This window comes from Ornithodoros turicata, chromosome 4, assembly GCF_037126465.1.
Source record: "Ornithodoros turicata isolate Travis chromosome 4, ASM3712646v1, whole genome shotgun sequence".
NCBI lineage: Eukaryota > Metazoa > Arthropoda > Arachnida > Ixodida > Argasidae > Ornithodoros > Ornithodoros turicata.
The window spans coordinates 72,285,538-72,311,906 of record NC_088204.1 but is presented as its reverse complement, the minus strand read 5'-3'; the positions used below and the strand labels follow the sequence as shown (position 1 = coordinate 72,311,906).

Below are 26,369 nucleotides of genomic sequence, written 5' to 3'. Positions count from 1 at the left end.
TGCAGTTTTCCCAAATAAAGCAATATCAGGAAGTGTGAAGAACTCGAGCAACTTCCTCAAGCATCTCAAGGTAAGTTCCACAACGCATACTTTAGTGTGGCCTCCTTCTTCTTCGCCCACACATGGGGGGAAAATGTTTATTATATTTTAAAAAATAGGAGGGAAAGGTTAGCCACCGCTACGGCAGTTTGCTATTCCCAGCAAAGAAAGGCAGAAAAAAAAAAGAAAGACAGACAAACGAACAAAAGGAAAACAAACACGAAACTGGTCACAGTTCACCCAGAAGGCCACAGATCCGCTGAAACTGAAGAGGTGCCTTTGTCACCTGACCATATTGTGTGGGGCCTAGCAGTGTAGCTAGGGATAAGTGAGAAACCATCACGTGAGCGATGCGCGTTCGTAGGAAAAGACGATGTTGGCGGTAACGGGTGCAGTGGAGCAGCAAGTGCGGGATGTCTCCTTCAACATGACAGGTGGGGCAGTTGGGTGACGAAAGGTGACCCATCTTAAAGAGGAGCAGTGGACTCCACGCCACATTCAATCGAAGTCTGGGAAGCAAGGACTCTTCTTCCCTGGGTTAGCGGCCTCCCAGCATAGATTGAGAAGTTACCCGTCAAAAAGAACTGATTACGAGCTAAGTTACCGTGTGGAAAATGTAACTAAGTTAATAACGAAGTTCTTCAGCCCGAAATGTAACTCGCAGTCACTGAGTTACTTAGAAAAAAGAACGGGTTACTTCCAAGTCACTTCGGACACAAAATAGGATTACGCATGTGCAGAGCGCGCGAGCAGTTGAGTTAGGCCTTGAGTTGCCTGCGGAGGAGTGCAACACGCTTAGATCATTTCTGTGGGCGCACAATGGCTCAGCTTCATTTCAATGGTAGCGGTTCCTTACTTCCTGAATAAAATACTGTCATTGATTGAATATCACATTTTATTGCAAAAAATGCCACGAAGGAACCGGAGAGAAAGCAAGAAAATATGCGAACGTGAGTGAAAAGCCAACTGAAAGTAACTTGGAACTTAACTTATGTTACTTTGACAAAGTTGCCTGAAAAAGAAACGAGTTCCTCTGAAAGTTACCACAGCGCAAAAGTACCGAGTTAAGTTACACGTTACTAAAAAAATGAACTTACTTACAGTAACGAGTTACGTGTAACGATCGAGCTACCTCGAACTCTTTTCCCTGCCGACCTTTCCTCCTCGTTTTCTTCTTTATCAAAAAATAGATACTCGTCCACCCCACCCACGCAAAAAAAAGTAAAAAGGAACTATACTGCGGTTCACTGCACTCAGTCGTATAACAGCCTTCACACGGTTTAAAACTCATGCTCATCTCATCCATGAGGGCCATCAGAAGTAGGCCTATGATCTGCGGCACAACATCATGATGAGGGATGCTGTCATGGCTCATGCATGAGAGGCATGAGGTTGGTGAGTGCCCTCAGAACATACGTCGTACCGTTTTAAGCCTCATGCCTTGAGCGTCGTCAATAGGCTTCGCGTTCCTGAAGGGGGAGGGGGGATATGTTTAATGCTGATGAAAAAAAAAATAAGAAAGAGAAGGTCTCACGGGTGAGTGCCTTCATAACTTGCTCATGTCCAACATGCCTCATTTGACATCATTTCTAAATGCACTCATACCGACCTTACACCCCTCATGCCTCACTGGTGACTTTGCCCACACAGACCTGGCGCACCTGAGACCTCATCAGTGCACTCACAGGAGGTCTTATGAGGGGCTAAACCTCATGGGTGCACTCACAGGAGAGGAGAGGAGAGGGTAAAACCTCATGAGTGCACTCACGGATGGCCTCATCGCGGGCTTGCCCTCACTCACCCTCACCTCAAAGGCGTGAGGAGAGAGTGAGCGGCACTCATGAGGGCCCTTATGAGTGAGTTCGCCCAGCTATGCTAATACTACGGCACATTCTCTCAGTACAACGTGCACTTATGTCAGTAAGGGCTGTGAAATTGTGACTGATGCATGGCATTTATGCATGTTACACTGAAGTCGTAGAGAAGCAGAAAACTCGGTAATGCATGTTTCGTTGTTCTGGAGTTCTTCTCTAGCTACACCACAAAGGACACAGATTGAGAGGAAGGAGCACACTATGCCCAACTACAAAGTTTATTTACACCGAAATTCAGCACAGAAGGGAGGAGGAAAGGGGGAGAGAAGGGCACACGCAATGCATTACACGCCTGCTGCTAACCTAATATCTGCGACACGTTCGCGTACGCCACCTGAAAGCCACATCGCGCTGCATTTTCATATCGGAGAAACTACTAATTCGGTACTTATCGGAATTAGAACCTCGCTGTTTAAAAATATGAGCGGAAATAAATCCAAGCGTTCGTTTGCATTATTTAACGTGTTTTGGACTAGGCTGTAAATCAAGAAATAATTTATCTGGTAATAATAGCTGTCACAGGGCGACAAGATTGTTTTGTGGATTTTTGTCGTTTAACAGTTTTTGGGAGAGTCAATTTGGAAGAACACACTCTGGTTCGGTGGGCCATGACATCTTCGGGATGCTCAGATTTATGGCGTCCAGATGCTTGGTTAGACTCGTGGAGGAACAGTCCACGTTGAGAAACACGACACTTCGACGCGACTGTGTTTGTGCCCTCCGGGTTGTTCTTGGCACCCCGCGGCGCGACCAGTGCTGCTGCTTTCGGGTCGTTCGGACCGTGTACATTAACCAGAGGCCGTGTTGTAGAATAGAATTCTGTTTTAAGGTCCAGAACTTGAGGGTCGTCTTCGCAATGATGCGTTGAAAGAAGTTTTCTTTTTTGTTGTGTTGTTATTGTTTCTTTTTTTTACGTAAAAATACCAGCTGTGTTTTGGGAGAGGGGTGATTACCTTTTCTCAGAAATGGGGGATGCTCCGTGAAGTGACATTTGGGAACCCCGTTTCCCGAGGTAATATAAGGGGTAACTGAGGGAAAGTGGGGCAGTCGTCGCAAGGTGGCCAGTTAAGAGTCCCAGCGAGAGAGTGGTGGGGAAGTTAGAGGAGTGGCGGCAATGTCCTGCAGGTGGACGATGATACAAGTTAGAAATGTGTGTGAAAGCTGACTGAGTTCGGCAAGTGTTGTGACGCGTGTGAGTGAAGCGACGACTCAAGGGACCCACCGAGAACCACCGTCGGAAGTAGGCAGCGATTGACCCCCTCCAAGACATCGCAGAACTGAGCTAAGTGTGACTGTTTGGTTTGAAGTGGTACTGGCTCTGTGTAATCTCAGTTTTTGCAACATTATTGTAGCATGAGTAAATATGTTGTTGGTTGTAGTTCTGTGTACGTGTGCAATCGTTCAGCCACTGACTGCAGCCGCTTGACCCGCTGAGTCCGAATCATAATTAGTCACGGAGTTCCAGACATTACTCGGTATCGTCACCCGAACCCGTGACAATAGCATTACAATAGGACTGTTAGTCGGAGCCCGTACCATCATCCAAAGCACTTCAACGCGTTAGATAGACGTCTTTGAACATCGTCTGGCGCTTTATCGTGGACATCATCCAAAAGTGACGCACTTGACTTTGTTCCGATAAAAAGAGCCATGCACCTCTTATCAGTACAAGCGCCGGCATTCAACTACTCCCGTGCTAAAGATTCTAAAGACACTGGGCGGAACAGACGCATACGCTGTATGCCACGTGCGCTTTCCTTGCCGGCCGGAGATTCGAAGAAGACTTCGTTTTGGACAGTGAGATGCCTTCCGAAAGTTACCTTCTGGGACATTTTGAAGCCCTAGCATGGCGTCCCTTGCAATTTGTGGCTCTCCCATCGGCAATATCGTGTGACTTGTGCGCCGTTATTCCCGAGAAGATCTTCAGGCTCCAGTGTTTGCACTCCCTTTGTGAGGTATGTTACCATAGCGTTCTTCGAACCAACCAACGCTGTCCGCTCGACAAGCAAGGCTTTCTTGAAAGCGAAGTCCAAACTTCACTAATCGCAACGACCCCTCTGCAGAAACTGGAGGTGCGCTGTTGCAACTTTAAACGGGGATGTAATTTCGTCGGATCGCTGGAACGAATGAAACCTCACTTCCTGAATGACTGTGGGTTTCATTCATTAACATGTCGGAAGTGCTGTGCCACGGTGCTCCGTAAAGATATAATCAGACATTACATGGGAGAAGAATGCGGGGCACAAAATGGACCGAGCGAAGATGTTGACATTGACAGCAGCATCGTCGGGATTGGAAGAGACATCACCGCCTCACTTGTAGATATAGCCGATAAGCTACGTGCTATGGAAGACCACCTAAATAGCCATGCTGTCGGGATCGACACTACAAAAGAGTGCGTCGTGAATTATGCTCAAGTACTCCGCACGATTCAAGAGGAACATAGGCTTTCCACAGAAGGTGTATCAAACTTGGCCACTACTATGCATACGGTTACGGAAGCGCTATCTTCTATTGAAGACCAATTTAGCAACGAAGTTGGACGTGGCGCCGAAGTTCAGAATATCGTCACTTCAAATCGGGACAGGCTGACTGCTCTGATCAAATTGCAAAAAGAAGTAGCTCAGAAGGTAGTGACATCTGGTGAAGGGCAGAAACAATGCTCCGAAAAACTTGAAGGGATGTCGAAACGTATGCAAGATCATTCCTCGTCAACCGACGACAAACTGAGCAGCATGAAAGATATTCTCCAAACTCTACGGGATTCAAATGGATACGGAGCCAACGTTGCCTTTTTTCACGTCCAAGATGTCAACGAGCTTCGGAAGAAAGCAATAAATGAGGAGGGGTGTGCCGACATCTACTCTGATGTTTTTGCATTGTATGGCTACTCCGTAAAGTTAAGGGTGAAATTCAAACAATATGATGGAATTATGTACATAGATGTTTTTCTGTGTATTTGTCGTGGCACCAAAGACTCTCTCTTGAAATGGCCCTTCTTATTTCCCTATACGTTCTCCTTGATCCATCCAACTGACGACAAAAAGAATATTCAGTATTGTGTTGATGTACGAAAAGCGTTCAAAAACGTACCTCATTGTTTCAATAGGCCTGTTGAAAGTACAAATAATGGCTACGGCATCATGGAGTTGTGCAAACTGGAAGATGCACTGAATGGAGGTTTTGTTCACGACAACTCAATTACTGTTGTCGTTACCGTCGTCATAAGTGGTATGTGACTCAACGTATCAGCCCGCAAGCGCCAGCTTGCTTGTCTATTAACCGCCATGATGTCTAGGATCACTGCAAGAAGTTAAGAACCTGATGTAGGTGTGTACACTAAATACATAGTGTCTACTCCAACTGTGGTCAGAATTGTGTTTTGTAATCATGGCATTCGTATCTCTTTCTTTCTGTTTGCAATAACTATTCGGGGATACATTCTTCGCTAAGCCCGCCGCATTATGGCGCACTATAGCTACCGCATGAAGCATTCCCTCAACTAATTTTCAATAATGAACTTTTTTTTTACGAAAGATGGAAGTTCGGCCCAATGACAATACATGTTCCCTTGCTCCTCCGATGCCGTTTTCAGAAAAAGGATCGAACCAAAAGTTGGAAGGAACGGCCCGGGAAGAGCGACCGATTCTGAGGCCAAGTTTGTCGTTCCAACAGAACTGCGCTCTTCTCTTGCCCTTAATTGTGAGAGAGAACAGCAGCAACTTTTGATCTCCTTCGCATTTGGGGGGAAAATAGAAACAAACTCCCGGGGAGATCCCCCCTTGAAGCGGCACTTCTGATTGGTAGGCAAGCTTGTCTTGGTTCACACAACTGAGGAGAACAAGGATAACATTACAGTGGAGCAGGCAATTAAACATAGAAGAACAAGGAACGCAACACAATCCTCACGAAGCCCAGGTGCATACTACACAATACATGGGGGGGGGGGGGATATGTTTATTAAGAAAAAGAAAGGAAAGGTCAGCCAGACGAAGGTCAGCTTGCTATTCCAAACAAAAAAAAGGGAAGGGGAAGGAAAGAAAAGGGGACGAAAAGAAAAATAAGAAAAGAAAAGGGAAGAAAAGGAGAAGAAGAAAGCAAAGGAAAGGAGAAGAAATGAAAAGAAAAGGAAAAGAAGAAAGAAAAAGGAGAGAAGAAAAGGAAAAGAAGAAAGAAAAAGGAGAGAAGAAAAGGAAAAGAAGAAAGAAAAAGAAGAAAAGAAAAGGAAAACAAGAAAGAAAAAGAAGAAAAAAAAAGAAAAGACATACAGAAAGAAATACATGGGGTGCCATGCTTCGCCTGGCGCGGTGCAAAGCGCATGGGGTGAGGTGGTGTTTCATACGGCCGATGCCAAGGTGCGTCCTCACGGGTGTTGTTTCCAATGCAGCCCCCAATAGACGGATTATCTCCGATGAATAGAAGGATTAGCCATTGTGTAGGGTACACCACTAGAGGGCGCTACGAGCGACGCCTCACCACTAGGGGCCGCTGCTGTCGCATTCTGCGGATGACGTCATTGCTCCTTCGGGGAGCATGGTGAGAGATAGCGGGAGGCATTGGATGGCGATGCGAAATAGAGCGCCCCCTTGTGCAAGGCTGTGGTGGCGCTGCGGGCGACAGGACAGACGCTCTCGGTGGCGGATCTCCACGGCGTTGTTATGGTCTCGTGACCGCGATACGCGGCGTCGGCGGCAAAAGGGTTTTGGGTCCAGCGTTGTGTACGAGTCTTTGAGCGAGTTTATATTAATCTCGCTCCGTTTATTGCTCAGCTGATAGTTGTTGTTTGAGAGCTCAGTTGCTATGCTGTGAGATTGGGGTGTACGGCACGCATACGGCATACGACAATATAAATAAATAAATATAAACGAAAGGACGTGCACGATAAATTACGCCACATTATTATGGCTTCCCGTGTTGCTACACTTTGCATTATAAAGGCGCTTTCGCGAACCAGTCCGTCCACAAACAGCCGTGTGCATCCCGTCGTGTATATATTAGACTTGGATACTTTCCTTTTAATTGCCTAATAACGCTTTTGCGACTCGAGCGCGTATATTAGCAGGCTCCAGACTCGCGCAATATTATTTTGGTGATGGTGCATATGTTCAGACAAGAGCGGAGGAAAGTTGTTCCCCCCAATTTGCTTTATGTATTTATTCACTTCAGTATATCATTCTCACATACTAGTTTAAATTTAATTAGCGATTAGTAATACTGCAGTATAAAGAATTTAGCACACTACAGTGCTGTAAGATATATTGTAAGCACCTTATGGCTGCAGAATCACTGGGTGGATATCTGTAAAATTTTAGTGCCTTCTTTTCTGTGGTGGTCACTGTCACTAATAGGGATTCAGTTGAGTGTTGTGGCAATTCCAATGTAAACAGTCATCTCCTATATTGGAAAGTGAGTGATTATGGTCAAACAAGTCAAAATAAACATGATACCTTCTACACTACCATATCTGTGATTCCTAAATGTCAGTATGACAAGGTATGAAGAAATGTTAACGTAGTGCATGCTATCCAAAGCAAGTTCTTCCACATCCCCCTCCCCCATCTACAAACACCCAGAAAACAAAAAAAAACTGGTCTTGGGTTTGCCTCTGCTAACATAATTTAAATACACAAATGCAGGTATATGCAGTCAAACACATTTGCAATAAGGAAAGCATGAAGATTATTGCAGTTGCAACGGTCATGTCAGTAGGTCATGTACATCTTGGTTTCTCAAACACACATCACATTTCTCAAACATTTCCATGTCTTTTATATTCAACATGCTGGACATCTAGTGTGCAACACCTGATATTGAATCAAAATCGGAGCCACTATTGGGTCATGAACACACCGGTGTAACCTGAGCAACAATAAGGTAGACGGCATGTCAACAAGTTGCAAACCGCTGTTCCAAATTGCACATTTGCATGCTCATCTAGGTATTTTTCAGATTTCTCAAACATTTCCATATCTTTTATATTCAACGTGCTGGACATCTAGTGTGCAACACCTGATATCGAATCAAAATCTGAGCCAGTATGGGGTCATGAACACACCGGTGTAACCTCAGCAACAATAAGGTAGACGGCATGTCAACAAGTTGCAAACCGCTGTTCCAAATTGCACATTTGCATGCTCATCTAGGTATTTTTCGGATTTCTCAAACAATTCCATATCTTTTATATTCAACGTGCTGGACATCTAGTGTGCAACACCTGATATCGAATCAAAATCTGAGCCAGTATGGGGTCATGAACACACCGGTGTAACCTCAGCAACAATAAGGTAGACGGCATGTCAACAAGTTGCAAACCGCTGTTCCAAATTGCACATTTGCATGCTCATCTAGGTATTTTTCGGATTTCTCAAACAATTCCATATCTTTTATATTCAACGTTCTGGACATCTAGTGTGCAACACCTGATATCGAATCAAAATCTGAGCCAGTATGGGGTCATGAACACACCGGTGTAACCTGAGCAACAATAAGGTAGACGGCATGTGAACAAGTTGCAAACCGCTGTTTCATCTTGCACATTTGTCATGCTCATCTAGGTATTTTTCAGATTTCTCAAGCATTTCCATATCTTTTATATTCAACGTGCTGGACATCTAGTGTGCAACACCTGATATCGAATCAAAATCTGAGCCAGTATGGGGTCATGAACACACCGGTGTAACCTGAGCAACAATAAGGTAGACGGCATGTGAACAAGTTGCAAACCGCTGTTTCATCTTGCACATTTGTCATGCTCATCTAGGTATTTTTCAGATTTCTCAAGCATTTCCATATCTTTTATATTCAACGTGCTGGACATCTAGTGTGCAACACCTGATATCGAATCAAAATCTGAGCCAGTATGGGGTCATGAACACACCGGTGTAACCTCAGCAACAATAAGGTAGACGGCATGTGAACAAGTTGCAAACCGCTGTTCCAAATTGCACATTTGCATGCTCATCTAGGTATTTTTCGGATTTCTCAAACAATTCCATATCTTTTATATTCAACGTGCTGGACATCTAGTGTGCAACACCTGATATCGAATCAAAATCTGAGCCAGTATGGTGTCATGAACACACCGGTGTAACCTGAGCAACAATAAGGTAGACGGCATGTGAACAAGTTGCAAACCGCTGTTTCATCTTGCACATTTGTCATGCTCATCTAGGTATTTTTCAGATTTCTCAAGCATTTCCATATCTTTTATATTCAACGTGCTGGACATCTAGGGTGCAACACCTGATATCGAATCAAAATCTGAGCCCGTATGGGGTCATGAACACACCGGTGTAACCTCAGCAACAATAAGGTAGACGGCATGTGAACAAGTTGCAAACCGCTGTTTCATCTTGCACATTTGTCATGCTCATCTAGGTATTTTTCAGATTTCTCAAACATTTCCATATCTTTTATATTAAACGTGCTGGACATCTAGTGTGCAACACCTGATATCGAATCAAAATCTGAGCCAGTATGGGGTCATGAACACACCGGTGTAACATGAGCAACAATAAGGCAGACCACATGTTTTTGAAATTTCTCAAACATTTCCATATCTTTTATATGAAACGTGCTGGACATCTAGACGTGCTGGATGTCACTAGATGTCCAGCACGTTGAGAAATTTCAAAAATACCTAGATGAGCATGACAAATGTGCAAGATGGAACAACGGTTTGCAACTTGTTGACATGTGGTCTGCCTTTCTGTTGCTCAGGTTACACCGGTGTGTTCATGACCCAATCCTGGCTCAGATTTTGATTCAATATCAGGTGTTGCACACTAGATGTCCAGCATGCTGAATATAAAAGACATGGAAATGTACGAGAAATTTCGAAAATACCAAGATGTACATGACCTACTGACATGACCGTTGCAACTGCAATGATCTTCATGCTTTCCTTATTGCAAATGTGTTTGACTGCATATACCTGCATTTGTGTATTTAAATTATGTTAGCAGAGGCAAACCCAAGACCAGTTTTTTTTTGTTTTCTGGGTGTTTGTAGATGGGGGAGGGGGATGTGGAAGAACTTGCTTTGGATAGCATGCACTACGTTAACATTTCTTCATACCTTGTCATACTGACATTTAGGAATCACAGATATGGTAGTGTAGAAGGTATCATGTTTATTTTGACTTGTTTGACCATAATCACTCACTTTCCAATATAGGAGATGACTGTTTACATTGGAATTGCCACAACACTCAACTGAATCCCTATTAGTGACAGTGACCACCACAGAAAAGAAGGCACTAAAATTTTACAGATATCCACCCAGTGATTCTGCAGCCATAAGGTGCTTACAATATATCTTACAGCACTGTAGTGTGCTAAATTCTTTATACTGCAGTATTACTAATCGCTAATTAAATTTAAACTAGTATGTGAGAATGATATACTGAAGTGAATAAATACATAAAGCAAATTGGGGGGAACAACTTTCCTCCGCTCTTGTCTGAACATATGCACCATCACCAAAATAATATTGCGCGAGTCTGGAGCCTGCTAATATACGCGCTCGAGTCGCAAAAGCGTTATTAGGCAATTAAAAGGAAAGTATCCAAGTCTAATATATACACGACGGGATGCACACGGCTGTTTGTGGACGGACTGGTTCGCGAAAGCGCCTTTATAATGCAAAGTGTAGCAACACGGGAAGCCATATAATGTGGCGTAATTTATCGTGCACGTCCTTTCGTTTATATTTATTTATTTATATTGTCGTATGCCGTATGCGTGCCGTACACCCCAATCTCACAGCATAGCAACTGAGCTCTCAAACAACAACTATCAGTTGAGCAATAAACGGAGTGAGATTAATATAAACTCGCTCAAAGACTCGTACACAACGCTGGACCCAAAACCCTTTTGCCGCCGACGCCGCGTATCGCGGTCACGAGACCATAACAACGCCGTGGAGAGCCGCCACCGAGAGCGTCTGTCCTGTCGCCCGCAGCGCCACCACAGCCTTGCACAAGGGGGCGCTCTATTTCGCATCGCCATCCAATGCCTCCCGCTATCTCTCACCATGCTCCCCGAAGGAGCAATGACGTCATCCGCAGAATGCGACAGCAGCGGCCCCTAATAAACCGTCGGTGCACTTTATTCTGGACACCGCGCACAAAACGTCAAGGTAGTTAAAAATGTAGTTAAACTATGTAGCTAGTTTAAAGTAGTTCTAAGTACTGGTGCTATGATTAGTTACAATAGTAGTTCAACTACACTCTCAAGACGTAGCAGCTGTAGTCGACTACAAAAAAAAAAACTTACTGCCCATCTCCTCCAATATACGGGGTGTTCAAAATTAAGCTTTCACTGGCACTTTATAAATAGGCGAACAAAAGAAAAACTGGTGCTATTTTTCTGTTCCTTGAGTAAGAAACATGTGCTAGATAATTAGCAGCACCTGTTTCTTACACAAGTAGCGTAAAGTTATCATCCGGTTTTCTGTCATCGCTGTGTTTGCGTAGCGCTCGTGAAAGCTTAATTTTGAACACCCTGTATAGGTCAGTCCAAATCTCGAATACGGATATCTGCGTCCCTAAATCGAAGAAAATGAAATGTTGCGTATCCATGCTGGCTTTCTTGACGAGAACTCTTCGTATCTGAGTGTTTGCAGTCCAAGTGTATGTACGTTCATGCGTTCAGAGTTGTCCACGTGGTATGGAGTAGTCGGCTTCCACATGGGTGGTGTTAATTTACTCCACTTTGTTTTGTTTTGTTTTGTTTTGTTTTTTTGCTTTTTTTGCAGTTCACCCACTCACTCATGAGAAATGAAACACTGTTGCTCTTACGCTTTTCTGGAGTCGTGAACAGCTACGGGGGGTAAAGGGGGTTAGTAACATTGGAGTTCGAACTGTGGCCGGTCACATACCAGCCGGTGTGACGATTGGCGTTAATAGCTCTGGTTCGAACATTATTCGCATTCTAAAAGTAGCACATTCAACAACCATATACGTTCGTCCATAGTGACGGCTATGTGTGTGCCAGTTTTTTTTTTTTTTCTTTATTCTACCTGGTAACACGATGTATTGCTCTGTTTTCCCTTGCTACATTGCTACAAAAAGGCGTACGCCCCCCTCGCTCACCGAATCAGAAGCGGTAACCCTATCATTCGTGGCAACGGTTGGCGGACAACGTGCTATGCGGTGAAGTTCTGTTTTAGGGGTGACCGTAGCAGGTAGAATTTCGCAACGTTTTTGGTACAACGTATGTGACAACTATTACCTCCAAGAAGGTGTAACAGCTCCACCCTTTTTTCTAAGAGTGTGAAGGCGGACATAACGAGCCCGCACATCATGACGTCATTGCCGTGCCAGCAAACTGAGAAATAAATATTCGTTTTCCTCCTATCAGGATGACTCTTGCTGCGAAGAAACAAGAAACAACGGAGTACATACGTGTATAGACGAACAATTACATGTCAGACGGGGCGCGCTCTTCGAAGATATTTATTACGCCATTTCAGGGTGAAGTCTTATGCCAATGCAAACAGAACCGTTATCACTGACACCATCTTCAATTAGAGTGAATAGGGATGGTGCCGGTTCAATAAGAACCACATTGTTTTCAGCACTGGTTGGCCTGCAATGCGCGCCGTTATTACGACCACCATTTAGGTCAGCCTTTGGGTGAACTGTACTGCACACGATGCCCTTCGCCCAGTCCGTTGGGTGCATGAACCTGCAGGTGAAGGGGATTGCATAGCGACTCTTGAGAATGGTATCGCACGGAGCCTTGCACAGTGCGAGTCTCAGCGACAGAGTATCGGATGCAGTAAAGTGTATGTGCAACTTCACAGAGCATCCACAAAGCACACACACACATCAGACTTACGTGTCCTGCCATCCAATCCAATCCAATGCAAAATCATCCAATAAGTAATAATATTGTGTGCATGTGACATATGACGGAATATCTTCTTAAAGCCTCCAGTAAAAAAGAAAGCTTCCTCCTCCGCTGCCGTGGAGGAATACGAAGTGTACACACGTTCCTCTACGAACTTAACCGCTGTGGGAGTTCGCTTTCACGAGTGGGATTTTTTTCTCTAGCTTCAACGTCAGACTCATAAATTTTGTCAATTCCTCGGGACACTGCAACAGAGGATTCAGTTTCCCTTTAATTCCTTTCATATCATTTAACGTAGCACTTATTTGTTGGAGCGTGTCGAGCACGTTTCCCACTCGCTCACTCACTTGCTCGACGTTTTCATTCACTGACTTTACACTTGTAGCGACATTGTCAGGGCTTATCGATGACATTTGCAAATCAAACACTGAGAGTAATTCAGCAATATTTATTAGTGACCTCTTAATCTCCGCTTTTACTTTCCGTTTTACTCGGAATAAGTCAATGAAAACAATATGATAAGGGAAGTTACCAAATCCAAACTTAGCAATGTGATGTCACTCGCTCGAAACAAATATGGCGATTGGCTTATGGGGTTTCCGGAACTGTTATCGTAAACACTTTCGGATGTAGTAAAACTCGCTACTTTCGGGAGTTTAGGTGGAGTTCGGGACAGTGCATATGAAGGTTCGGTTCGGCAGTACGAGGATGGGTTGGTAATGAATAGTTATACGGAAGTATTTGAAGGTTTAGTATGCTTTTGTATTTATGTGGCGTCACGCGTTTTTGGGTCCTTCCTTTTGCAGCAATGGGAGTGTGCTTTGCCACATGCCGACTACTCTACAACCTGATGAAGTGCAGGCTCTACACGAAAGTCTCGTTTTAACGTTTTAAATAAAAGTTGCTCCTACGAGTCTTCTTATTATTGTTGTACGTGGTTAATAAAAAGGCGCCATTTTTTGACAACACCTTGTTGTCTGTTCTGTTGTGAACAATTACTTTTCAAGAACAAAAATAAGCTGTCAAACCAAAGATCCACAACATGTTGTCAGCCGCTTCAAAGGAATCAGGTATTTTGCTTATCGTGTGGAACAGCTGTCGTAAGGACCTCCTAATCTGCTAAATCTCCGGCCGCCGAAACGTTTCTTATCAACTGAGGTGCGCGATAAACAAGAAACGACGGGAAGATGGAGCAGCGCGAGAATGAAAGGATCCCTCACCACTGACGCTACCTTCTACAGAGGCCCGAAAGTGCGTTACAGAAATGCTATCGCATTTACCGTATTTTCTGGTGTATAACAAGCACTCGCGTATAACGCGCACCCCTAAAAACGGGCCGAATTTGAAAAAAAGTTCCATGTATAACTCGCACCTGTGCATATAACGCGCACGGCAATGTTGCTACAAGCTTCTGTACTCTCATTCCAACACACAATAAAGCGAGCCGGTGTATAATATATACGTATGCGTTATTTGCAACATATTTAGTTCCGCGTCCCTTCTCAATCACTCCAGCCTTCCGAAATTGATTCAGGATTATTGAGCGCTCAATAGCATCCCTATATAAGCAGCATCATTTACGAAGTCCCTTTCTCCGGTTTTGTCCACTGACCCTAAGAGATTTGGGAGAAACTCACCTGCACACATTGGAAGAGTCTAGCATTTGCACGTCACCGACCAGAAAAGGAACTCTGTAGGAAAATATTTCCGTGTATAACGCGCACAGTTAGATAACGCGCAGGACCTCTTCAGAGCACATTTTTTACTGTATAATGCGCGCGCGTATTGCACCAGAAAATGCGGTAGTTAGGGTATATCATGTTTCAGGAACCGCTATCATGAAGACCTTCCAATCTGCTAAATCCTCGCCCGCCGAAACGTTTCTTATCAGCCGAGGAGCACAATACAGAAACGAATGAGGGGGAGATAACGCATCGCGAAAGTGATAGCGATAGCGCCCCTCTCCACTGACACTACACTTTCTAGGCCCAAAAGTGAGTTAAAGAAGGCTATCGCATTTAAAAATCGGCAATGCAATGCAGTAAGCAATGGTACCTGGCAAGCGCGCGCTTTTTTCCTGAGATCATGGCAGGCTTTCGTCAGGGACTTTCAGCAATTGACAACGCGTACTAGGATCTTGTCGCTGAAGTGCAACAAGCGAAGGCTGAACGCAACCTCACCGGTGCAGTTTTTCTCGACGTAAAGAAATTCCGTTCCAATTCCATTCTGAGGAGATATGCGATAATTCCATTCCTTTCAATCCCTCAGAATGCAAAAGTATGGTCAGTTCCCATTCCTGGAATGGCTTGGCAACCCGATTCCACTCCGTTAATTCCATCAATAAAAGAAAAGGACCGGTAACCATACTGGCAAGTCCAGCAGCGCTAGAGGAGATTGACATTACCAAGCACGGAAGAAGCACGAAGACGAGGTTATTTCACTCTTGACCGTGCTGCGTGCGGTGCAAAGGGTGAGAGGGCAGAAACCAGCACCTTGAAACCAAAACTGCCATCGGGGCACCCAACTCCGCAACCCTGCCCTCAACGCATTAACCTCATCTTTTTTTTAAGTCATCTTTGTCTTTAATTTTTCTCATCCGTCTTTCACCGTTTGTTAGTTTATCCTTTATTTTCTAATTATTTTCTTTTCTTTTTATTCACTTTATTCTTCTTTTTTTGTCTGTGTTTTTCTTTTCTTTTTTTTTTTTGCGGAGTAGCAATCTGACGTCCCGTTTGGCTGACGCTTCCTCCTTTTTTTTCTTTGTTCTAATAAATATATACCCCCTAAACGCTTCCTCCTCTGGCAGATGAAATGATGATGATGATGATTCGGGTTTTTAGGGACCACGAACAACTAAGGTCAGATAAAGTGAAGTTAATTGAAGGTTGGGGAGGATATGTTTAATACAAAGTAAAAAAAGAGAAGGGAAAGGTTGATGCAAGGTTGATTCCTGGGCAAACCTATACTGTTTTTCCGTTTTGTTTGTTTATTTTGCTTTTTGTTTGTCTTACTTTGCCTTTTTCCTTTCTTTTCTTTCCTGGTAATAGCAAGCCGCCGTAGCGGTGGCTAACTTCTCCCTCGTATTTTTTATATAATAAACATATCCCCCACCCCCATACTGCGTGCATTGAGTGAGTGCACTGGTGCATAATATAGATTTGGCAATATATTGAGAGATGATAACATCCCAGTTTTGGTGAGTGCGTGAATTCCGGGAGACATCAACCTTTCAACTTTCAACTCAGCAACTCACCCTTTGTTGGCTGCAGCTTTCGGTGTTTAGGACGGAATGGGTACTCCGCAGGGTTGTTACTGTTACGCCGTTACAGTAACCGATACCTTATTTCGGTGCCGGAGTTCAGGTCGCGATATATTTTTAAAATCGGTACCGGGAAAAGTATTTCTGTTAGAAGTTAGTCGTCCGCAATTAACACGAGCCTGAATAGAACTAGCAAAGGGATAAGGTTGTTATGTGGAGTTGCGTAATTAACGTTGACTTTCCGATATAGAATAACGAATTTCTCACATTGACTGTTGAGGAAGAACTAAAAATAAATGCATCAACACAATGCTTGGATGAAACCAACAAGTTTGTAAAGTTACGTGAAGATGCGAAAGTGACCTTTGACGGCACGCCAGGGGACCGCCTTCTTTCCTCACGTGACACGGATCAGTAGGCGAAGTGGACTGTCCGCAGCGTACATTAGGCCAAATAGTACCCTCTGCAGTTCGAATTCCGTGAACCTGCTGAGGGACGGCGAGATAATCCGCTAAAAGGCATTAGGCAAAATGGGAATAGGCGAAATGGGAGGACACGCTGTCTTTAGCTGGGCCATCATCCAACGTGACGTACTTTCCTTTCTTCCGAGAAAAAGTCCTCTTATCGGTACAAGTGTCTGGCGCCCAACTACCTCAGCGCTATATAGACTTCACTCGGTGATACAGAAAGGGAGCACGCAATCTCTGCCACGTATCCATCTCTTGCCACCTCGACGAAGGCCTCGTTTTCGACTGTGAGATGTCTTCCGTAAGCTACCTTCCTGGAGACTTTGAAGCCCTGGCGTGGCGTCCCGTGCAATTTGTGGATCTTGCATCGACGATATCGTGTGACTTATGCGCCGTCGTTCCTCAGAATATCGTGAGGCTGGAATGTTTTCATCGTCTTTGTGAGGATTGTTATCGCAGTATCCTTCGAACCACCCGACAGTGTCCGGTCGACCAGCAAGGGTTTCTTGAAAGTGAAGTGCAAGCATTCCCCATTAGAATGACGCGTCTGCACAAACTGCATGTTCGCTGTTGCAACTTCAACCATGGATGTAATTTCGTCGGATCGCTGGAACGGATGAAATCTCACTTCTTGAAGGACTGCGAGTTTCATCCACTAGCATGTAAGAAGTGTTGTGCAACCGTACCCCTTAAAGACATCATCACCCATTACATGGAAGAACAGTGCGGGGCTCAAAATACTCCCTGTCCGAGCGAAGATGTTTGTATTGACACGAGCGTCATCGGGATTGGAAGACAGATCAACTCCTCACTATCAGATATAGCGGATAAGCTACGTGCTATTGAAGACCAATTAAATAGCCATGCTGTTGGGATCGACAGTACGAAAGAGTGCGTCGTGAATTATGCTCAAGTACTCCGCACGATTCAAGAGGAACATAGGCTTTCCACAGAAGGTGTATCAAACTTGGCCTCTACACTGCATACAGTTACGGAAGCGCTATCTTCTATTGAAGACCAATTTAGCAACGAAGTTGGACGTGGCGCAGAGGTTCAGAATATCGTCACTTCAAACCGGGAGAGGCTGATAGGTCTGATGGAATTGCAAGATGATCATTCAGCGTCAACCGAGTACAAACTGAGCAGCATGAAAGATATCCTCCGAACTCTACGGGATTCAAATGGATACGGAGGCAACGTTGCCTTTTTTCACGTCCAAGACGTCGATGAGCTTCAGAAGGAAGCAAAGGAAAAGGGGTTTGCCGGCACCTACTCTGATGTTTTTACGTTGTTTGGTTACTCCGTAAAGTTAAGTGTGAAATTCAAACAATATGATGGCATCATGTACATAGGTGCTTTTCTCAGTGTTTGTCGTGGCACCAAAGACTCTCTGTTGAAATGGCCCTTCTTATTTCCCTATACGCTCACCTTGATGCATCCATCTGACGAGAAAAAGAATATTCGGCATTGTGCTGATGTACCAAACGCGTTTAAAAATTTTCCAGAATGTTTCAATAGGCCTGTCGAAAGTGCAAATAAGAGCTACGGCTTGTTTAGGTTGTGCAAACTCGAAGATGCTCTGATTGGAGGTTTTGTTCACGAGAACTCAATTACTGTGGGCGTTACCCTCGTCATGAGCAGTATGTGACTCAAGCTATGAGCCCAAAAGCACCAGCTTCTTGTCTGTTAACTGCCAGGGCTGGGCAAGATACTTAAAAAAAAGTATCTTCGATGCCGATACTCGATACCCTCAAAAATTGTATTTCCGATACCGATACAAGATACAGAACCGAAATTGATTTTCGATACAGATACTCGGTACTGTATCGTCGATACTTTGATACATAACTGAAATCTCGATTATAATACAGCTGGTGTTATGATTAGCGAAGTTTATATTACTGAAATCACAATATAATAAAGCTGGTGTTATGATTCGCGAAGGTTACATCACTGAAATAACAATATAATAAAGCTGGTAATACGATTAGGGAAGTAAAAACATTTATTCGTTATTTCTAGAGCCTTTAGTGTATTTTTATAGCGCACTTTTTCTGACAGGGCTTGAACGTATCCGACCGCACGGACTTAATGAAGCTGCACTATCCAAGCAGCTAGTCTTGTTAGAACTTTAGACTGAAGCCATGGGTACGTTGAAACGATCGCATCAATAAACAGCCCAGCAAAAAACAATTCTTTAAGACAATGTTCTTCGTGCGTACCGGTCTGTGAGAACTTGACTATACATACGAATAAACCTGAAACTTTTTTTCTGCCGCTTTTATCGTTTGGTACTGCAGTACTTACCCGGTAGCCTCTGACTTGGCCTCTGACTTGATTTTCTTAGTTGACCGTTGTGAATTGTGAGCTGTAGAACGGGTTACAGTGCTCAAGCTAAGCCGGCGGTTATTCTTTCCGCATGGCAGACGCGGAATCCACACTTCAAGTCAAGTGGACGTGCTCTTGCGCACTGAGGAGGGGGACATCGGGCAGCGCAGTTCCAGAAGCCGTGAGGTTGGTCCTGCGCACGGTCCTGTGTAGGGCGTTTTCGGCGCGCCCGCCGAGACGGAAGAGATTCTTCTGGAACCAACTAGAAGCCGCGCGCGCCCACGAGCGCGTCCCAGGGCAGGGCCCACGGCCTCCTCTCCGGGCGACCTTGACGATGGAGCGCGCGCGCAGACGTAAGCTTCGAACGAATTTATGGTCGACATGTCTACGCCGCTGCGGCCTGGCTTGTACTACCGCCTGAGCGAGTGCCGCCGACCCTAAGTCTCACAACAGCCTCAATATTTGCGTCTTTTTTTAGTATCGAGTATCGTTAAAATACACGATACATTAAAAATGTATTTTCGATACCGATACTCCGATACTCTCATTTTTGGCACACGATACCTAATACTGATACACAAAATGTATCGAAAGATTGTACCGAAGATACATGTATCTGCGATACTGCCCACCACTGCTAACTGCCATGATATATGGGTCACCGCTGGAATTTAAGAACCTGATGTAGGTGTGTACACTAAATACATAGTGTCTACTCCAACTGTTGTCAGAATTGTGTTTTTTTTAATATGGCAATGGTCTCCCTTTCTTTCCTTTTTTCAATAACTAATCGGCGATATATTCCCCGTTAAGCCCGCCGCCTTATGCGCACTAGCTACCGCCTGAAGCATTCTACCACGTAATTTTCAATACTGAACTTCTTGTTTACCAGAGATGGAAGTTCGGCACAATGACAATGTTCCGTTGCTGCTCCGATGCCATTTTCAAAAAAAGGGTCGAACCAAAGTTCGAGGGAACGGCCCGGGAAAAGCGACAGATCTATGGAGGCCAAGTTTGTCGTTCCAACAGAATTGCGCTCTTCTCTTGCTCTTAATTGTGAGAGAGAACAAGCAGCAACCCTTGATCTCCTTCGCATTTATGGCCAAAGTACACTCTAAATCGTTTTACACCTTAAAGGGTTTAAATCAAAATGTTCGTGGCGCACACCTTTTCAGGTGTATTTTAACACCTTCGTGGCAATTGGGGTGTAAAGGTTGTAACGCCGAATAAATCTGCTGGGTTCGTGGATATATGCTGTTAACTGTGTATTCACAATTACCTGCATATTGCATATAATCACATTGAGGTCCATATATGTATGTACATCAAGGTGATCAAATATGTGTGTAAACATGCACAGCCGAAAATCATGTGTGGCGTGGCAGCTGTGCATGGCAATGAAGCATGGCAGCTGTGTATAGCTTTTCGTGAAATTGTAGACCTTCTCATGAGCAGGCACCTCCCCCATATGCACGTTCATTACTTAGAACGTTGCATTTATTCGTTTCTTCAAGGCTTTGTAGTGTAACTACAAATATCTAAAATGCATTACATTGTTCATTATCCGCGACTCATCAGGATGTTTGGTCCTCTCCTAGGTGTATGCGTTTCGAAGGGAAACAACCAGCATTTTAAAGATGTTGCTAGAAAAACTCGACATTTTAAGAACATTACCCTTTCATTAGCAAGAAGACATCAATTTCATCAAATGTATGTGTGGTCGCAGCCTTTCATCTTCCAAGGAGGACTTTCCCGTGTTCGTTGAGATTACAGGCATATATGTTATTAACTCCGATACCATTTTTCTCATACAAACATTAACTACAGTTGAGTATGATGAGCACTATCATGTATTTGTTCTGTCTTGCAATGAGGAGCAACGTGTTTTAAGAAATTTAAGTAGTATCTCAACAGATCTTCTAAATCTGCATACATTACTATAGATGGTAGACGTGTTGTAAATCCACGCCATGCACTTCTGTAATGTAACTTCCCGTTCCCTGTTGTTGTATATATTTACTTTCGTTCATGTGAACGAAAATAAACATACTCCCTTCCTACACTTATCACCCTATTTCACCTGAGGGTGTAGTACACCATTGTTACACCCTCAGGAACTTCCAAAACAACGTTTTAGGGTGTGAAAGGGGTGTGATCTTTGTTAATACACCTATTTTACACATTTAAAGGTGTGAAACGATTTAGAGTGTATAGAAACGAGCTCCCTGAGAACCCCCCCCCCCCCCCTTGAAGCGGCCCTTCTTAATATACAAGCCTCTCTTGATTCACACAACTGAGGAGAACAAGGATAACATTGTAATTGAGCGGGCAATTACACATAGAAGTAGAAGGAACAAATCACAATTCTCACAAAGCCCGGTTGCATACAACACAATACACGGATGCAATGCTTCGCCTGGCGCAGCGGAAAGCGCGTAGGGTGAGGTGGTGTTTCATACGGCCGATGTCAAGGTGCGTTCTCACTATGCCGATCGACTTTCTCGGTGCGCCTATGCCTCACTATGCCGATCGGTTTTGCGGATCGGCATAGTGAGGACGCACCTTTAGGATACAACACTTTGCGACAGAACCGCCAGTGCATTGGACGCAGGAGCCGTTCGAACCGTGGTGGAATCGAGACATTCATTGCGAAGTTTTGATACCAAAATGCATCGGTAAAACCTGATGAAAAAAAAAAAGAGAACTTTGTGGGCTGTTGTGCAGTTTGCCCGAATCAAGCAATATCAGGAACTGTGAAGAACCCGAGCAACTTCCTGAAGCATCTCAAGGTAAGTTCTACAACGCATACTTTGGTGTGGCCTCCTTCTTCTTCTCCCACACAGGGTGGGAATATGTTTATTATATTTTAAAAAATAGGAGGGAAAGGTTAGCCACCGCTACTGCAGCTTGCTATTCCCAGCAAAGAAAGGCAGAAAGAAAAAAAGAAAGACAAACAAACAAACAAACAAAAGGAAAACAAACACGAAACTGGTCACAGTTCACCCAGAAGGCTACAGATCCGCAGAAACTGAACAGGTTCCTTTGTCACCTGACTGTATTGTGTGGGGCCTAGCAGTGTAGCTAGGGATAAGTCAGAAACAGTCAGGCGAGCGATGCGCGACCGTAGAAGAAGACGATGTTGGTGGTAACGAGTGCAGTGGAGCAGCAAGTGCGGGATTTCTCCTCCAACATGACAGGTGGGGCAGTTGGGTGACGAAAGGTGGCTCATCTTAAAGAGGAGCAGTAGAGTCCGCGCCACATTCAATCGAAGTCTGTGAAGCAAGGGCTCTTCTTCCCTGGGGTAGCGGCCTACCAGCATAGATTGAGAAGTTGCCCGCCAAAAAGAACTGATTACGAGCTAAGTTACCGTGTGAAAAATCTAGCTAACTTAATAACGAAGTTCTTAAGCCTGAAATGTAACTCGCTGTTACTGAGTTACTTAGTAAAAAGAACGAGTTACTTCCAAGTTACTTCGGACACAAAATAGGATTACGCAGGTGCAGAGCGCGTGAGCAGTTGAGTTAGGCCTTGAGTTGCCTGCAGAGGAGTGCAACACGCTTAGATCGTTTCTGTGGGTGCACAACGGTTCAGCTTCATTTCAATGGCAGCGGTTTCTTACTTCCTGAATAAAATACTGTCATTGATTGAATATCACATTTTATTGCAAAAAATGCCACGAAGGAACCGGAGAGAAAGCAAGAAAATATGTGAACGTCAGTGAAAAGCCAACTTAAAGTAACTTGGAACTTAACTTATGTTACTGTTGCAAAGTTACCTGAAAAAGAAACGAGTTCCTCTTTAACTTACCACGGCGCAAAAGTACCGAGTTAAGTTACACGTTACTAAAAAAAATGAACTTAGTTACAGTAACGAGTTACATGTAACGATCGAACTACCTCGAACTCTGGTCCCTGCCGACCTTTCCTCCTCGTTTTCTTCTTTATCAATAAATAGATACTCGTCCACTCCAACCACGTAAAAAAGTAAAAGGGAATTATACTGCGGTTCACTGCAGTCAGTCGTATAAGAGCCTTCACAAGGTTTAAAACTCATGCTCATCTCATCCATGAGGGCCATCAGAAGTAGGCCTGTGATCTGCGGCACAACATCATGATGAGGGATGCTGTCATGGCTCATGCATGAGAGGCATGAGGTTGGTGAGTGCCCTCAGAACATACGTCGTACCGTTTTAAGCCTCATGCCTTGAGCGTCGTCAGTAAGCTTCGCGTTCCTGAAGGGGGATGAGGGATATGTTTAATGCTGATGAAAAAAAAAAAAAAATAGGAAAGAGAAGGTCTCACGAGTGACTGCCTTCATAACTTGCCCATGTCCCGCATGCCTCATTTGACCTCATTTCTAAATGCACTCATACCGACCTTACACCCCTCATGCCTCACTGGTGGCTTTGCCCACACAGACCTGGCGCACCTGAGACCTCATGAGTGCACTCACAGGAGAGGAGAGGAGAGGGTAAAACCTCATGAGTGCACTCACGGATGGCCTCATCGCGGGCTTGCCCTCACTCACCCTCACCTCAAAGGCGTGAGGTGAGAGTGAGCGGCACTCATGAGGGCCCTCATGAGTGAGTTCGCCCAGCTATGCTAATACTACGGTACATTCTCTCAGTACAACGTGCACTTATGTCAGTAAGGGCTGTGAAATTGTGACTGATGCATGGCATTTATGCATGTTACACTGATGTCGTAGAGAAGCAGAAAACTCGGTAATGCATGTTTCGTTGTTCTGGAGTTCTTCTCTAGCTACACCACAAAGGACACAGATTGAGAGGAAGGAGCACACTATGCCCAACTACAAAGTTTATTTACACCGCAATTCAGCACAGAAGGGAGGAGGAAAGGGGGAGAGAAGGGCACACGCAATGCATTACACGCCTGCTGCTAACCTCATATCTGCGACACTTCGCGTACGCCACCTGAAAGCCACATCGCACTGCATTTTCATATTGGATAAACTACTAATTCGGTACTTATCGCAATTAGAACCTCGCTCTTTAAAAATATGAGCGGAAATAAATCCAAGCCTTCGTTTGCATTATTTAACGTGTTTTGGACTAGGCTGGAAAATCAAGAAATAATTTATCGGGTAATAATAGCATTACAATAGGACTGCTAGTCGGAGCCCGTACCGTCACCCAAAGCACTTCAAAGCGTTAGATAGACGTCTTTGAACATCGTATGACGCTTTATCGTGGCCATCAGCCAAACGTGACGCACTTGCCCTTGTTCCGATAAGAAGAGCCACGCACTTATTATCAGTACGAGCGCAGGCATTCAAGTACTGCCGTGCTAAAGATTCTAAAGGTACTGGGTGATACAGACGCATGCACTGTACGCCACGGCTCGGTTCTTTCCCTGCTGCAGACCTGACGAAGGCTTCGTTTTCTTTAACTGTGGGATGTCTTCCACAAGCTACCTTCTGGGACACTTTGAAGCCCTAAACTGGCGTCCCTTGCGATTTGTGGATCTCCCGTCGACAGTGTCGTGTGACTTGTGCTCCGTCATTCCAGAGAAGATCTTCAGGCTCCAATGTTTCCATTCCCTTTGTGAGGGATGTTACCAGACCGTTCTTCGAAGCGACCGACGGTGTCCACGCGACAAGCAAGGCCTTGATGAAAGTGAAGTGGAAACTTCAATAATCCGAACGACACATCTGCAGAAACTGGAGATTCACTGTTGCAACTTTAACCATGGCTGCACCTTCGTCGGATCGCTGGAACAAATGAAATCTCACTACTTGAAGGATTGTGAGTTTCATTCATTAACATGTCGGAAGTGCTGTGCCACGGTGTTCCGTAAAGATATAATCAGCCATTACATGGAAGAAGAATGCGGGGCACAAAATAGACCGAGGGAAGATGTTGACATTGACAGCAGCGTCGTCGGGATTGGAAGAGAGATCAACGCCTCACTATCAGATATAGCGGATAAGCTACGTGCTATGGAAGACCAATTAAATAGCCATGCTGCCGGGATCGACACTACGAAAGACTGCGTCGGGAATTATGCGCAAGTACTCCGCACGATTCAAGAGGAACATAGGCTTTCCACAGAAGGTGTGTCGAACTTGGCCTCTCGTCTGCATACGGTTACGGAAGCGCTATCGTCTATTAAAGACCAATTTAGCAACGAAGTTGGACGTGGCGCCGAAGTTCGGAATATCGTTACTTCAAACCGGGACAGGCTGACTGCTCTGATCGAATTGCAAAAAGAAGTAGCTCAGAACGTAGTGACATCTGGTGAAGGGCAGAAACAATGCTCCGAAAAACTTGAAGGGATGTCGAAACGTATGCAAGATCATTCGTCCTCAACTGACGACAAACTGAGCAGCATGAAAGATATCCTCCGAACTCTACGAGTTTCAAATGGATGCGGAGGCAACGTTGGCTTTTTTCACGTCCAAGACGTCGACGAGCTTAACAAGAAAGCAAATGAGAAGGGGTTTGCGATAACCTACTCTGACGTTTTTGCATTGTGTGGCTACTCCGTAAAGTTAGGTGTGAAATTCAAACAATGTGATGGCATCATGTGCATAGGTGCTTGTCTGTGTATTTGTCGTGGCACCAACGACTCCCTCTTGAAATGGCCCTTCTCATTGCCCTATACACTCACCTTGGTGCATCCATCTGACGAGAAAAAGAATACTCGGCATTGTGTTGATGTACCAAACACGTTTAAAACGTTTCCAGAATGTTTCAATAGGCCTGTCGAAAGTGTAAATGACGGCTTCGGCTTCTTTAAATTGTGCAAACTGGAAGATGCAGTGAATGCCGGTTTTGTTCACGAGAACTCAATTACTGTTGGCGTTACCCTCGTCATGAGCAGTATGTGACTGAAGCTATGAGCCCAAAAGCACCAGCTTCTTGTGTATTAACCGCCATGATATATGGGTCACTGCAGGAATTTAAGAACCTCATGTAAGTGTGTACACTAAATACATAGTGTCTAATATAACTGTGGTCAGAATCGTGTCTTTTAGTCATGGCAATCGTCTCTCTTTCTTTCTTTTTTTTTCAATAACTAATCGGCGATATATTATTCGTTAAGCGCGCCGCCTTATGGCGCACTAGCTACCGCGAATGAAGCATTCCCCCCGCTAATTTTCAATAATGGACTTCTTGTTTACCAAAGATGGAAGTTCGGCCCAATGACAATATATAGGGTGTCTTTTTTTTCGATGCAGATTTTTCATAAAAACCTATAAGGGATACAGACATGCTGATGATGATGATGATGACGACGATTATGATTGAAGGAAAGAAATGGGGATTGTAGCCCTCATCACGAGGGCCGGCTACCCCGGATCACCTAAGGAAAGGAATGCCAGACACATCCTTCACTTTTCACTTCTATCATAACTAACTGGTAGCTGGTGCAATGGATGTGGAATTGCGGGCCTCCCATTAGTGAAACCAACTCTCCATTTTATTTTTTCTTAAAACCAAACCAAACCAACTTCTATCATCTCCGGGCCGGCGGACGTTCTTGGCCATATGTTGCTCAACCGTCAAATAGCTAATTACCAAAAAATC

The 26,369-nt window shown here is 44.5% G+C and overlaps 4 protein-coding genes across 4 annotated transcripts in view; 3 read left to right on the top strand and 1 right to left on the bottom strand.

Annotated features, from left to right (window-relative positions):
• LOC135393437 (uncharacterized) overlaps positions 1 to 18,827 on the bottom strand; it is a 119,506-nt gene extending 100,679 nt beyond the window's left edge. The window contains exon 1 of the mRNA XM_064623873.1: positions 18,800 to 18,827. The gene's annotated coding sequence lies outside the window, so the exon portion shown is untranslated. The remainder of the gene's footprint in view (positions 1 to 18,799) is intronic.
• Positions 3,594 to 5,277, top strand: LOC135393431 (TNF receptor-associated factor 3-like). The gene has a single exon (XM_064623869.1). The coding sequence runs from the start codon at positions 3,716 to 3,718 to the stop codon at positions 5,150 to 5,152; it is 1,437 nt and encodes a 478-aa protein (XP_064479939.1). The 5' UTR covers positions 3,594 to 3,715; the 3' UTR covers positions 5,153 to 5,277.
• LOC135393436 (TNF receptor-associated factor 6-like) lies at positions 16,682 to 18,774 on the top strand. Its single transcript, XM_064623872.1, has one exon. It carries the CDS (start codon positions 16,785 to 16,787, stop codon positions 18,138 to 18,140), a length of 1,356 nt encoding a protein of 451 aa, XP_064479942.1. The 5' UTR covers positions 16,682 to 16,784; the 3' UTR covers positions 18,141 to 18,774.
• A 5,264-nt stretch (positions 18,828 to 24,091) lies between the features above and the next one.
• On the top strand, positions 24,092 to 25,808 carry LOC135393430 (TNF receptor-associated factor 3-like). The gene has a single exon (XM_064623868.1). The coding sequence runs from the start codon at positions 24,236 to 24,238 to the stop codon at positions 25,667 to 25,669; it is 1,434 nt and encodes a 477-aa protein (XP_064479938.1). The 5' UTR covers positions 24,092 to 24,235; the 3' UTR covers positions 25,670 to 25,808.
• The last annotated feature ends 561 nt before the right edge of the window (positions 25,809 to 26,369 follow it).

Coding starts and splice junctions, on each gene's coding strand:
- LOC135393431 (XM_064623869.1), top strand. CDS start 3,716: ATGCCTTCCGAAAGTTACCTTCTGGGACATTTTGAAGCCCTAGCATGG.
- LOC135393436 (XM_064623872.1), top strand. CDS start 16,785: ATGTCTTCCGTAAGCTACCTTCCTGGAGACTTTGAAGCCCTGGCGTGG.
- LOC135393430 (XM_064623868.1), top strand. CDS start 24,236: ATGTCTTCCACAAGCTACCTTCTGGGACACTTTGAAGCCCTAAACTGG.